The sequence below is a fragment of the Gekko japonicus genome, unplaced genomic scaffold (genome assembly GCF_001447785.1).
Source record: "Gekko japonicus isolate JY-2015 unplaced genomic scaffold, Gekko_japonicus_V1.1 scaffold2820, whole genome shotgun sequence".
NCBI classification, from domain to species: domain Eukaryota; kingdom Metazoa; phylum Chordata; class Lepidosauria; order Squamata; family Gekkonidae; genus Gekko; species Gekko japonicus.
The window spans coordinates 89,857-104,020 of record NW_015164745.1 but is presented as its reverse complement, the minus strand read 5'-3'; the positions used below and the strand labels follow the sequence as shown (position 1 = coordinate 104,020).

The window sequence follows — 14,164 nt, the reverse complement described above, 5'->3', positions numbered from 1 at the left end:
AGCACCAGTAAAGAAAGCAACTGTAACGATTTCATGTTTATTTGTGTGTGTGTCTTTAAAAGTTTGGTTTACATTGCTGTGTGAAAGTAGTGTGGTTGAAACAGGCAAGTGGTGTGATTGGTGAGTGACAGAGAGGGGGAGGGGTTTTGGAATGGATGCTGTGTGGATGATTTGAATGTCTTATCAGGAGTGACTGTTGGAGATTGTCAGTTGATGAGAACAGAAAAACAGTAGAGTCAGCAGAGAGTGCTGTGTAAAAGCAGTTGAGATGAGTTTTGTTCTGAGGTCTGAGATAGAAGCATTCCTGTGTGGGATGAATTTGTTCTGTGTGATATCTGAGAGAGAGCGCAGCATATATCTTCAATAAGGAATCTTTAAAGTTCTGAAAGCAGTTAAATTTACAAAGAGATTAAACTGTGTGGTTGCCTAAGAGATTCCTGTCAGCACTAAAACTGACAAGTGTGTGTGATACAGTTGACAAATATAGTTACAAGAACCTTATTCCCAGCCAGTTACATAATATCCAACCTTTAGTTTTGTTCCTCTTCAAATAAATCCTTTTTATTTAAGTTTATCCCAGAAGCCTGATCCATTATTCCTCAGGAAACACATAGTTCCTTGAACGCCTAAACTCTCGATCCACCTACCCTGTGATAGGAATATTATAGTAAAAGGTTTGGAAAGCCTAATAAAATTTCCTGGTGGCAGCCGGATACCCAAAGTAAAATAAAACATAAGAACACGTTTAAAGGAAAACCAGACCTCCCCAGAGAAGAGGTAGTCACAGCAACTTTCTCTGTTCAGTCTAGTGATGACACAAAAAGAATGAAAGAAACAAAACCCATTGTAAGCAACAATCACTTCTTAAAAACTTTTAAATCCTAGGTATCTTGTTGGGCAGCGACTCGTGAATTATGAGCGAAAAGCTGGTAGACAAGGGACATCGCCGCCGCCACCTCAGTCTTCGCAAGAATAAAAATGGTCCCATGGAGTCACTTGATCTTCCCTTGCCTTGGTGTCCTTTTTCGTAGACTGGTCTTTATTCTTTGGGTCTTTCTCCACAAGCCTCTCAGCAGTTTTTTTTTAATCTTTTCATGTTTTGCTTCTGATGGCATTCAGATAGCAGTTGAGGCCATGCACCTTTTTATCTGCATTTTCTGAAGTTTGTCAGTCCTGAGATCTGTAAATGTGTAAATAGCAATACCCCAATACCCTAAATCCTTGGATTAAAAATGAATGTCCATTGTACATCTTTAAAAGAATATTAATTTATTAAATCTAGTTGTCACTTTATATTTTGGACTGCTGTTCCGTTGACAAATGTGCCACGATGCAGGACAGCAGAGAGCAGGTTTCTTAACAGAGAGAATGGGGCCTGTCCTTATGATGGTGGTTGGCCATTCATAAAACACAGTTTTGGAACAGCTGGGGGCTCACCAAGGATGGATGAACAAGATGGCTGTAGCAAGAATAAGAGCTGTTTCTTAGTTTTTTAAAATCATTTTGTAAAGCATTGAAACTGTTGTACATTTCTATTGCCTGATAATTTGTTTTCCATGTTTCTAAGTTTTTTAATATTGCACAGCAACTGGTAGATCAAGACAAATATTTCTCCTTCAGACAATTTTGACATTGCTTGTACAGTTCTGACGCTTTAAATTTCTTGGTCCTAGAAGACAGATTTTTAATTTCAGAGCACTACGTCAAAGTTTATTAGAGCTAGGTGAAAGGACTACTTAAATCTTCTAATGGAAAGGTTTGTGAGAAGAATGAGTTCCCAGTGCATAAGACTATTTCCTTTGCATCTTTGAAAGTAGTTTAAATGTTCACAGGGAATTATTTACTTTAGAAAACAGAGGACAAAAGGTGAGCTGACATAGTTCTTCAAGAGTACAGAGAAAACAGAGTTCAAATGTGCAATGAAAGATCCCCCCTCCCCAAACGTCCTGAAACTTTTGAAGTTACAGTCAAACCTCTAAAATTTACTATGGACTTTTTTTTAACCATGTCACATTAAAAGTAAACATCTGTAGTTCTAGAAATGGTCAGCATTAATTCTCGATAGCAGTAATGCTAGAGGCTTTTACTTAATTAGTAAAATTAGTAATTGTCTGTGAAAAAAGAACATATATAGTATTACCAACAGGAAGAGAGAACCAAAAGGGGGGGAAAGTTATATTTTCATTAATAGCACCAAGCAAGAGCCACCAAATCAAGTTTACTGACTTTTGATATTTTATATGTATGTAGGCCTATTTCCCATCCATGGAAACGCATTTTTAACGTCAACAATTGGAAAGCTTTAAGTATAGTTCAGTTGTGTGCTGAAAATGTGTACTATCCTGTTCAGAAGCAGAATGTTCAGGATTATTGTATTAAGTCACTTTGACATGATGCAGCTGCATGGCCACTCAGGACCGTGCCCCTGGATATCATGTAGTTAAGTATGTTTGTACTGAATAGAATCCCAAGGAGTTTGTCTTGCGTCTTCTGTCTGTGTGTGTGGGAAAGAAAGCATAGAAATGTTGAGAGCTGTTTGGTTCAACATTTGGTTAAAATTGGATTTTGCAGGGGAAATTAGAGTCTAGGTTCCCGACAATCTACACTCAAGTGTTCGGCTTGTGTGTATTAGAGGTGGGACTGTCTAACCAGAAGTCAGCCATTGATACTTTGCAGCATTACCTCATTTTTTTGGCATTCTGGGCTGTAAATGGGTTGATAATCTTGAGGTTTATTTTTGACAGAGTTGTTCATGACAAGATGGCCAAAACACATCTAACTCACTGGTATGTAGATCTTGACTTAGAATTTTTCATTGCTCGGAATTCTTTTTTTTTTGGAGATGCAACTGTTAATGCAATTGATCATGTTATATGTTTCAACACAAAATAATCTCTTCCCACTCCCAGTGCATTTTCTGGAAACAGGCATTTCAACTGCACAAAAAAATATCTGTCCTTGACAGTTTTGAGTTTGTAAAAGAAACAAATAATTTGAAGCAGTCTTACCACTGGGATATTGCTTGCCAACACTGCTGTGCTTCTTCCTGTGGCATTTTGCAGTAAATGCAGCACTTGTAATTTTGTGTTTTTATCCCAAGCAACCTAGTCTTCAAAGAATATTAAAGTTTGTTAAGAAAAAAGCCTTGGCACTTGTTTTCTCGTTGCTTCTGTTTTAAGATGACTTTGATAGAAGGCATGTGGTAGCCCACGGCTCACACTGTGCACATTCTATGTTTAAGAAATGAAAAACTAAATGAACCACATGAAGCTGAATTCTGTCAACTGTGTATCAATTAAGAAAACTCATTCTGAGTCCATTTGTTGCGCTTCTGAAGAGGAAAGGATTAGATAGGCACTGAAATTCCACTTTTAACTCACCCTCCCATTTGAGACCTCTACCTGAAACTCTGGAGAGCAGCTTCTGGTTAGAACAGACAACACTGACCTCAGTAGAGCCACTTTCAGACTAGGCAGCTTCATGTGTTCATGAGATGTCAGCATCCATCACCCTCATATTTCCTTTAAAAGCTGGGAAATTGCTTTAAACACACACCTGAGATTCACGGGATGCTGAATGCTGTACTTTGCAGTGTAATCACAAAATGCAAACTTGCCTAAGGAACATTGCCGGCACTTGCCTTTTGGCTTTGTAAACTTTGGCATGCAAGGCATCCTCCATGGATCATTCCATTTAAATATATTTAAATGGAATGATCCATGGAGGATGCCTATTAAGACAAAATGGTTAGTTGGATGTTTCTCTCTAGTTACACTTTACATATTCCAAAAGGTCTATTTAAGTGTTTGCAGGTAAAACATTGTTGCTAAAATACTGTTAACCAAGATGTTCTTGGCAATAAAATCAAGACAACAACACGGTTAGCTGGGATTTTCAAAATGCATTTTCAAAATTCCCTTTTCAGGAGGCTGAAATGAAACACAAGGTGCAAAGAGCGAAGCGATTTAGGCAGTTCAACTTCAACAGCTACTTTGTTAATAACATGAGTAACCTTAAAAGGTCCGATGTACTTCCACCCGTTTTCTTCTGGGCTGCAGCTCCTTAATGTGCTTTGTGGATATATATACACAGAGTTTCCAGGAGCCAGATCCCACTCAGGTAGCCCCGTAGCTAAGGAGTTTTTGGGGAGGAGGCTTGGGGGGCCACTAGCCAATTAAATCAAAGTTAATTAAATTAACTTGGATTTAATTGGTGGAATTCTTAAGACAAAGATGTGTTGAGGTTTTTTGTGCTCTGGCATAACAAGGTGTTTGACCAGACTTGTTTCTGGCTTTTTGAAAATCCCAGCTTAACCATGTTGTCGTCTTGATTTTATTGCCAAGAACATCTTGGTTAACAGTATTTTAGCAACAATGTTTTACCTGCAAACACTTAAATTTTGGAATACGTAAAGTGTAACTAGAGAAACATCCAACTAACCATTTGTCTTAATAGGAACGTATTACCATAATTGCTGCGACAGTGCACAAACTGCTATAGTATCCTTTGGTGGTACGTTTTTGGCCCTTTTCGTTGTTAATAAGGAAACAATTTTCCAGTAATTTTTTTTGCATTTTAACTCTATTACAGGATAGTATTTGAAATATAAAGGTTTAGTTCTTATGTATAGATTGTCAGCTCTCTTCTTATCTTGTTTTCATAGGAGTCACTGCTGAAATGCAAAACCTTGTGCAATGTCGGATTTATCCTTTTCTCCTTATGGTGGTGGTTTTGATGGGGATCTTGTCCTTCCAGGTCCGTGGGCAGCCCCGGCTGCAACCGAGGGGGGAGGAGAGTGCCGCTGCCAACAGCAGGGACAGCCCTCGCACCACGGACGAGCCCTCAAGTCTTGTGGGCCCACTGCTGCTGACTCTGCCGAGCGGCCACCAGTTTTTTTGAAAAACCGCTGAGAGTTCCAAACACGGAACTCCTGGCGAAAGTCTGGATTGGCTCACTGGGTGATTTTGGACCAGTCCTATACTCTCAGCCTAGCCTACCTCACAGGCTTCTTGTGTGCATAAATAGGAGGGGAGGAGACTAATGTCCCCAGTGCGGGGAGAGGAAGGGTATAAATGAAGAAAATAATACATTCGCTGAAGATGGGAGATAGATAAAATGTAGGTTGGTGAATGGATGAGAAAGAGCAAACAGGGCAGGGAACTGTGTCACGGCACAACTGGATCAGTTTTCCTAGGCAGAAGCTGCTAAGCAGGGAGAGGGAAAGCTTAAGATGGGGGCAGATAGAGGTAGGTTGGCTGTTTGGTGTGAAGGAGAGAGGGTTGCCAACTCAAATAACTATACACAACAGAGGCCAGGATTTTTCTCTGTTTCACAAAAATAAAGCTGATTCAGGTGGGTAGCTGTGTTGGTTTGAAGCAACAGAACAAAGTTTGAGTCCAGTGGCACCTTTAAGACCAACAAAGTTTAATTCTGGGTAGAAGCTTTCATGTGCCGCTTGCTCAGGGTGCCATCATGAGATGGGCAAGCTACAGAAAAAGGAATCTGGGGTTAACTGATCCACATGGAGTTCTAGAGGTCAGGGCACAATCAGCTGCACCTTCAGGATATCCTCTATGGTTGCACTTCATCTGTGGATTCATGAAAAGTATTTGCAGTGCTGCTAATTTCTCTGATCACAGCAAGTCAGTCTGTTCGGTCTAAGCGGGAGTCTCCTTCAGCACTCCAGGGTGTGCTGCAGTAGAAAGGATACAGGGGTGCGTTTATTGAAGGATGTGACCACAGTCCTCCTCACTGCTGGTGGAAGTGACGTCCTTGGGATGAAGCAGACAGCTGATCTTTTATTATCCACATTGTTCTCCTCATTCTAATAAGTTTTCTTATTTTCTTCTCTTGTGGCTGTGATGCTTGTCTTCATCCCTATAATAAAAGAAGCACGCCATTATCTTAAGACTTTTATGCCTCCAATGGATGGGCTCTTTGAAGACTTTGCCTGAACACTTGTCTTAATCCACACTGAAATGAAGCCATACAGGCAACTGGACGTGTTCATATCCACAGGCTGGGGGGAGGGGGGGAGACTGAGAGTGCCATTTTAAACCCATCGGCTTCATTGGAGTTAGAAGGGTTGAACTCTGCTTGGGATGTCACTGCAAGTTCTTTGGGGCAGACACCTTTCTCAAGTTTTTGCTATTAATTTACAAGGTGCTCCGCAATTAAAAGTGAGCTGTTCCACCCTTCTTACCTCTACTTTGCTCCAAGAAAAAAACCTAAAACCTATATATGTTTTTTTGGTTTTATATCATTGCATCACTTCTTCGTGTTCCTTGTGCATCACATGATGTTGTATTATTATTATTATTACAACAATGAATGAGTTGATTGGAAGAGAGCACTAAACAAATCAAAAGTATCCCTAAAAGGGCCCTGAAATTAACTGGATCAGGGCAGGTAGTGAACCTTATTAAATCACAACAGCTGCTTTGCTGGCAGGTCAGTTAAGGTCCAGAGGTGCTAGCCATTCAGTAATGTATTGTTACTGATACCTCCAGAAGGTTTTGAATTGAAGGAAGACAAATCCCTACATTTTGGTCTGTCACTGATACTATGGTAAGAATTGACCTTGGAAGTTATCATAGACCCTAGACACCAACCCGGCACAATGATAGCTTTGTTGTGTGTGTGTGTGTGTGTGTGTTTGTGTGTGTGTGAAGTGCCGTCAAGTCGCAGCCAACTGATGGCGCCCCCAGCAAGGGGCTTTCCAGGCAAGTGAGAAGCAGCAGAGGGTGGCTTGCCGTGGCCTTCCTCTGCGGAGCCTTCCTTGGTGGTCTCCGTTCCAAGGACTGACCCTGCTGAGCTTCCGGAATCTGACACGATCAGGCTACACCGCGCCACCTTCCCTCCCAGCTTTGTATTATAAGCAAGACTTAATTCCATTTTTAAAATTACAATCTGAGTCACTGTAAGTATCATTGTTTTAAAGATGGGATTTGGGGCATAAGGAATATTAAAACTAGAGTACCTGAATAAAAGAACACATAGGAGGAGTACGAAAAGAACAGAATGTGTTTCTTTAATACTAAACCAGTGATTGAGTTCTGCTTATGGAGGACGTCACGTTATTTCCAGGCCAGCCGTTTTCAGAACCTTTTAACAAGAATTAATCCACAGAGGCGCATAAGCACCATAACACTTCACCAAGACGAAGAAACCAATGAGGTGACATACCTCTCCCTCCTCCTTCGGGGACCCCCGTCTCTCTCTTTGTCCTGACTTCTTTTTTGCTTGCCTGGACTCCTGCTGGGACCCTTCCTGCCTCTGCTTCCACAGGACTGTCTGGAATCCGTTGATGCCGACCTGCGCTCCTCCTTTCTAAAGAAAAGGAAACATAACTTTTATCCAGCTATTGCAGATTTTTACAAAGGGTGCAAATCACTTAACTCAAGAACAGTATCTGGCCTCCTCTACTTCTTGTATGATCAGTAAAAAACAAGACAAAAAATAAACATTTTGGAATTATGCCTACACTATTATTGATGCCTTCGTATGGTGGTGGAAAGTACTGTCAAGTTGCGGCTGATTTATGGTAATCCCAGAGGACTTCCAAGGCAAGAGACCCTCAGAGGTGGTTTGTCATGGCTGGCCGGCCTGGACTTCCTCGGCTGGGAAGCCAGCCGGGGCCAACCCTGCTTAGCTCCTGAGATCTAATGAGACCGAGCTGGCCTGTGCCATCCAGGTCAGTTTGGTGTAGTGGTTAAGAGCGGCATACTCTAATCTGGAGAACCAGGTTCAATTCCCCACTCCTCCATATGCAAGCCAGCTGTATGACCTTGGGTCAGTCACAGTTCTCTCTCTCAGCCCCGCCTCCCTCACAGGGTGTCTGTTGTGGGGAGAGGAAGGGAAGGAGATTGTAAACTGCTCTGAGATTCCAAGTGAAAGGTGGGGTATAAATCCAACTCTTCTTCTTACAGCCAGACAAATCCCTGCATGGTGCCTGATTGCCCCTCCCCTGAAACAGGTTTCCCCCTCCTAGTATGCCAGGTTAGCTCCTCATATAATTGGGGGTGGGGAGCCTAGCAGCAGAAGACAGAAACAGTTGTGCTGGCTGATTTTTCCCCCTGGTGAAGAAGACTAGGTGTCAGTAAGAGGAATGTTTTCAGGCAGAATTGTATAGCTTTCGAAAGAGTCGGATTATAAAAAGTGGCAGGGCATTGTTCCATGGAGAAGTACAGTGGGTGCCTGCCATTCCGAGACCTTCCTTCCTTGCTGCCCTGGTGAAGACGGCTGCTTTGTCCACCTGGACTCTGTCCCAGGCTGCCTTCATGCCTGCCCACCTTGGCTAACAGCAGCCCAGCAGAAGTGGGCTGGAAATGGGGTGGCAGGCAGAGTCCATTCAGGCAGGAGGCTCATGGTGGTTGTTTGTACAATACCTGTCCATTACATACATTATCACTCAGTCGATTCTATGAAACAGTGGCAGCATACTCTATGTGGGGTTATGCTACTAACCCATCACAAATGATGCTACTGCCAATTCTGAGAGCACTGGTATACATGCAAGAAGGAAAGCGTTTAGGGTGCTGATTTTTACCTTCCTGAAGGTTCTGCTGAGAAGGATGATCTTCCATCTTCACAACCTTTTAGGTTCTTGTTTTCTTCCTGCCAATGTGTGGCAAGTTCTTCCATGTGCACCCCGATTACATCCCGGATCACCTGGGCAGAGATTACCGACACTGAAATTAGCTGGGACAAGAGGAATTGAGAAAGGGAGGAGCAATTTGGAATCCCCACCTCCCAGACATCCCAGCATAATACATCCTCTCAGGGGACTGAGCAGGCTAATTTCACCACTTCACCCTTTTTAACTGACGCAAGTACTCAACATTCCATGCTCCTGGAGCATTCTGTTGTCTCTCCCCCCCCGTTAATTTACACACTTTTCTGCATACTTAAAAACCACCCCAAGGATGTAGAGACTCCCTGACTTGCAGCGTAATCCCAAGAAAAGTTACTCCAGTCTAAGCCCATATATTTCAATTAGTTTAGACCGGAGTAACTCTGTTTAGGATTACACTACAAGTCTCTGGGTAGTCTGGTTTTGCTAATTTTGGGACAGATCGGGTGCATGAGTCAGCTGCTTTACTATTAGAATAATGCAGAGGCATAGCTGGACAGGAAGTCTATAAAGCTTGGAGGTGGCCAGAGGTGTGAGCCCTTGTGCATGAGCAACACAGCAAATAGGAACATTTCCCTGGAAAATAGTAACTATTTATTCATGATTTTGCCAATCTAAGTATCTTTTAATGTGGAAATGTTATGCAAACTAAAAAATACTTTTGAGCTCTGCAAGACTTTGTGCTCTGTCCCAAACTACCCAGCCTCAGCACTCACCTCTGTGTAGGACTTCTTTGTGATGTGAACATTTTTAGCTCTATAGGACTGCCGCCGTCTTTTATAATCCCGCATCTCTGCAAGGATTTCAAGATGGGATTTTGGACCCTTCTGACCATCATCTATTGGATGTTGAAGCACAAAAGTATTGACTGCATTAAACCCAGTAATTTTACTTTGCAGAACAGCAACACTAGAATTATCGTCATCCTGCAGATAATGAATCAGGGCAGGCTACCTACCTCTCCTCCTTTTGCCAGGGAAATACAGCAGAATGCTGTGTCTGACCCAGCCACCATTTTAATGGATGCTGTGGCGAAACGGGGACCCGCCCTCGGCCCTGGGAGACCGAGGTGCCGTCCTGTGGCTCGCAAGCCCCTGTTTTGGCCTTCCCACCCTGCCTGGTGGGACTATTTCTCTCCGTTAAACGCTGCCACCACTCACTGAATTGAGTTACCGCCTTCCTTGAGGGACAGTGAGACCCCTCTGGCTAAATCCCCCACCTTGGGAAGTGGGCACCTCAATCCTTGGGCGCCCCCTGGAGAGTTGGCAACCCCTCAGATTTAGGCCCATTTGTGTTCCCTGGCCTCCCTCTGCCCCTGGTACCGTGCAGAGCGGGGAGGACCCTGTGGTTAAGGCACACCAGGCTTTTTAAACTCAGAAAAGGAAGGTTTATTTAACTATATACATATTGGGCACAGAAAATACACACAGGCACGTCAACACAACTGGGGCACAGGATGAAAACGCAATACCTCTGTCCCTACCCCCACACACCCCTCTCTCTCTACCCCTGCAGTGGGTGGCGGCCTCAGGCCCGGATTTGCGTCCCCCCCCTTGTTGTTGTGGAGAGAAACTCCCACCCTCCCCCTCCTCCTCGGGACCGGCCACCAGCCCTGCCCCCCTCCTGGCTCTCCACCACGGCCCATGGTGGCCTGGACAGCCCACGGAGGAGCCTCTGGCTTGCAGGAGCCCCACCCGCGCTCTCCCTGGAACCGGCCCTCCATGCTGAAGACCGGGCTGAGACTGACTCTTTTCCCCCTCAGGAGCCAAAAAGCCACCTTCCCCTTGGCCCCGCCCCTGGGGTGTGTCCCTCTTTTCCTCCTCTTTCCCCTCAGGGATGCTGGGAAGTTTAGGTAGGGACCCTAACCCACACACACACGTCAGGAACTACCAGGCTGGCGTCCATTTCATCACAGATGCTAAACTTGGTAGCGTGGAAGCAATTTCTACTTGCCACAGGCAGCTAGGCAAGTGCAATAACTACAGGCTACTGCCAGCCCACACCATCATGCCCATGTAAAAATCAAACCATGAGCAAGGGCCGGCAAACAAAGACTGGTTGCTGGAATGATTATCACAATCAATCCAAGGGTGTATCATCACACATTTAAGACAAAAGAAAACCCCCAAAAGGACTGGATACAAGAGGAAAGAATGTTCCAGATCATAAGTGCCAAATTTCTCTTCACATGTTCTGTCAGTTTTGGATCTTACTTATTAAAGAAATACAGCCGTTCCCTCGTATTCTTTAGTTGGTTTGGGATTAGAGAGTATGTTTTACTGTTAAATATAGTAAATTTGTTAGGGCAGTTAGATAAGGGATAAGGGAACACCAGGCATTATGAATAAGAGAACAGAAGAATAGGATTAGATGGTTACATGGGATGTTACAGGAATATATCTGGTTTGTAATCCCATTTTGCACAGAGAATGCAAGGTGGTTTGTAATCCCATTTTGCACAGAGAATGCAAGGTGATGATCAAAAGAGATTAAAGTTGTCCATATTAGGTAGTTAATTAGGAATGTGTATTGTGGCTCTAATATTTAAGATCAATATCTAGGCGGACTGGTTTTATAAATTAAGTTGCCTTTGGTATTTATAGTGGGAATAAGAATGGAAAAAAGATGGTAAAGCAAATGTGCTTCATTGGCTTAATGATAGAAATGAATTTAATAGTGATTAATTATTTGACCTGTTGAGTATAATAGTTTAGACCGGCTGATTACTAGAACCTTAAAATAGTTAAATCATTACAGCTGCTATGCCTAGATACAAAGGAACAGGGCAGGAAAAATCAGAGAAGTAAAACTGAATTAAAATGATTTATTAGCTAAGGATTCTAGGTAATGTAACCAAAATTCATAAATTATGCCATTTGATCAATGTGAAGTGTTGTGAAATTTAGATGATATGTGAAGTTATGTTTTGTTGTTGATTTGTGTATATGTGTGTTTGTCTAGTATAAAATCCTAATAAATATATATTTTAAAAAAAGAAAAAGAAATACAGCCGTAATATTTTTTTCTCCCAGACCTTGGTTGACTTTTGCTGCCAAATCGACAAAGAGGTCGCTGTCATTTTCTGTCAGCTGGGATCTTGATCTCTGGTTCCTGGTTTCCATGAGGACATAATTGTAGATTGCAAGGCGATCAGCTTGGGTCAGATCGCAGATGGAACGCTTGTGGTTTTGTGGAACTTCAACAAACAGAGCAGAATAAGCACCTAAAGGACACATAAAAAGTCGATTCCATTATTACAAGCAAGTGTTGTTACCCAGACAAGCACAAAAAACTTAATTTTTTGGAAATTCAAGATCCCAATCTTGAATAGAACGTTAGATCTTCACAAAAGAGGAGGAGGAACTGAACTTTGCAGGAGAACCATGTTCTAGAAGAAGAGGAGATTGGATTTACTACCCAAAGGAGTCTCAGAGCGGCTTACAAACTCCTTTCCCTTCCCCTCCCCACAACAGACACCCTGTGAGGTAGGTGGGGCTGAGAGAGCTCTGACAGAAACTGCTCTTTTTCAAGAACAGCTCTTATCAGAGTTACGGCTTGCCCAAGGTCATCCAGTAGGTGCAAGTGGAGGAATGGGGAATCAAACCCGGTTCTCTCAGATCAGAGTCCTCGTACTTAACCACGACACCAAACTGCGTCTCTGGTTCTATTTCAGCCTCACCATCAAGACAAGCTTCTTCAGATTTTGACAGGTTTTTCTGGGGGTCTGACTCCTTGATGCCCACCTGTAGTTCAGGTTGGCAGTGACTAACAAAACAAAGTTGGCAGTGACTAACAAAATCTTTCCTTGCAATATGCAGCTTGGTTTGCCAGTCATCATTTCTGTAACACCTTTCTACTGTATATCCTTTCTCTGGGTAGGACTAAATGTCATACTGACAAACACAGGGTACCAGTTTTGTGTTTGTTTGCTGATAACAAATCGAGGGGGGGGGGAGAGGAAAGTCAGCAGGATGGAGGTATAGTTAATCTCTTCCACAAAGTCTCTCTTGGCAAACCCCCCTGCTCCCAGGCCTCCCCCCAGTTGAGGGGGGAAACCTGCAGATGAGGCATTTCCAAACAATAAACAGGAGGCAAGTTAAGCACACGCATCCTGTCTGATAGCTGTCTTCAACTGTCCCGGCACCAGCATTATGAAAAGCACATGGGATTTAAGAATTTGTTTTAAAATTCTTTAAAATGTCTACGTGACACCACCACCCCCAACCCAATCTGGTTCTCCACTTTTTGCCCAATGTCCAGGCATTGCCAGGCAAGAAGACCTATACATAGTTATGCAAATTACACAAGTTGCAGCTGGGTTCAATCTGTACCTCAGCAAATCACAGCCTCCCAGAAGCAGTTCTCTATCTGTCAAATGGGTGCAGTGACAATCCTAATGTGAGATGGGTTGAGACTGTTATTAACACAAAATTTTGCACACTGAAAATAATGGTGCTGGATGGTTCGCAGCCTGGCTGTATTGCCATGGGCCAGGCTTGCCTGCAAGTAAGAGTGAAGAATGAGTGACTGTGCTTCAGATATGCAAATATTTCTACGATGCTCTGAGAGGAGATACAAAAGTTAGTGAGATGAACTGTCCATATCGGAATGTTCTCCAGCACTCAAAGCAATCATTAGACAGGAACCGAGAATGGGACTTGGGAGATCTCTGCAAGCTCAGCTCCAGCTTGTGTCAGGACATTGGTGGTGGAGACCAAGCACACAGCAACTTCTATTTACCTGGACAATAACTTCCACTATCAGTAACAGTGGCTTGTTTAATAATGTGGAACTGTAAATTCTTATCTGCAGTGAGAGAGAAGAAAGTGTTATCTATACAGCATTCATCAAGACCTTATTTACAGAAATCAGATAGAATTCAAATAAATCTTTAGCTTTTAATGTCTGAAATACAGAAGAGCAATGCCCTTCACTTGGAGTCTCAGAGAGGCTTACAAACTCCCATCCCTTCCCATCCCCACAACCCTGTGAGGTGGGTGGGGCTGAGAGAGCTCTTTCCAGAACTGTCCTTGAGGAAACAGCTCTGACCAGAACTATGGCTTGCCCAAGGTCATCCAGTAGCTGCAAGTGGAGGAGTGGGGAATCAAACCCGGTTCTCCCAGATTAGAGTCCGCGCACTTAACCACTACAGCAAACTGGAACAGATTCATTTTTCATCCATGCATGGATATTACTTCCAACAGCCAGAAAGACTTCCAACTATGATCAATGGTTTCAGGAGCAGTAATGAACCATTCATCTTGAAGACTGAACTCCTGAAATGCAGTTTTTGTGCGTGAAGATAGAAAGGTGGAAGATCATATTGTTTTAAAGTAGCTCTGTGGTGAAAATTCTCTCATGATAAATCAAGTCTGTTAGACTTTTATTTTCATTTCATTGGCTGCGGTCCCTTCTAGCGCAATTCAGAAGAAGAGAAAAGAGCAGACAAGTCGTTGTGGGGGAGGGGGAGAGAGAGCTTCGCACCAGCCAGCCCTCCCCCCCCCCCGGCCCCTTCCCGGGCGGGGGAAGGCG

General features: G+C 43.3%; 2 protein-coding genes across 2 annotated transcripts in view; one reads left to right on the top strand and one right to left on the bottom strand.

The window, feature by feature from the left end:
• The window catches only part of MARCH6 (membrane associated ring-CH-type finger 6), a 112,834-nt gene extending 110,712 nt beyond the window's left edge, over positions 1–2,122 (top strand). Inside the window, exon 26 of the mRNA XM_015409638.1 lies at positions 886–2,122. Coding sequence (XP_015265124.1) covers positions 886–976 — 91 coding nt within the window. The 3' untranslated portion in view covers positions 977–2,122. The remainder of the gene's footprint in view (positions 1–885) is intronic.
• A 3,285-nt stretch (positions 2,123–5,407) lies between these two features.
• Positions 5,408–14,164, bottom strand: part of SNRNP48 (small nuclear ribonucleoprotein, U11/U12 48KDa subunit) — a 19,256-nt gene continuing 10,499 nt past the window's right edge. Inside the window, exons 4-9 of the mRNA XM_015409636.1 lie at positions 13,373–13,438; positions 11,667–11,855; positions 9,349–9,470; positions 8,549–8,670; positions 7,186–7,329; positions 5,408–5,877 (exon numbers count right to left, since the gene is read on the bottom strand). Coding sequence (XP_015265122.1) covers positions 5,838–5,877; positions 7,186–7,329; positions 8,549–8,670; positions 9,349–9,470; positions 11,667–11,855; positions 13,373–13,438 — 683 coding nt within the window. The 3' untranslated portion in view covers positions 5,408–5,837. The remainder of the gene's footprint in view (positions 5,878–7,185; positions 7,330–8,548; positions 8,671–9,348; positions 9,471–11,666; positions 11,856–13,372; positions 13,439–14,164) is intronic.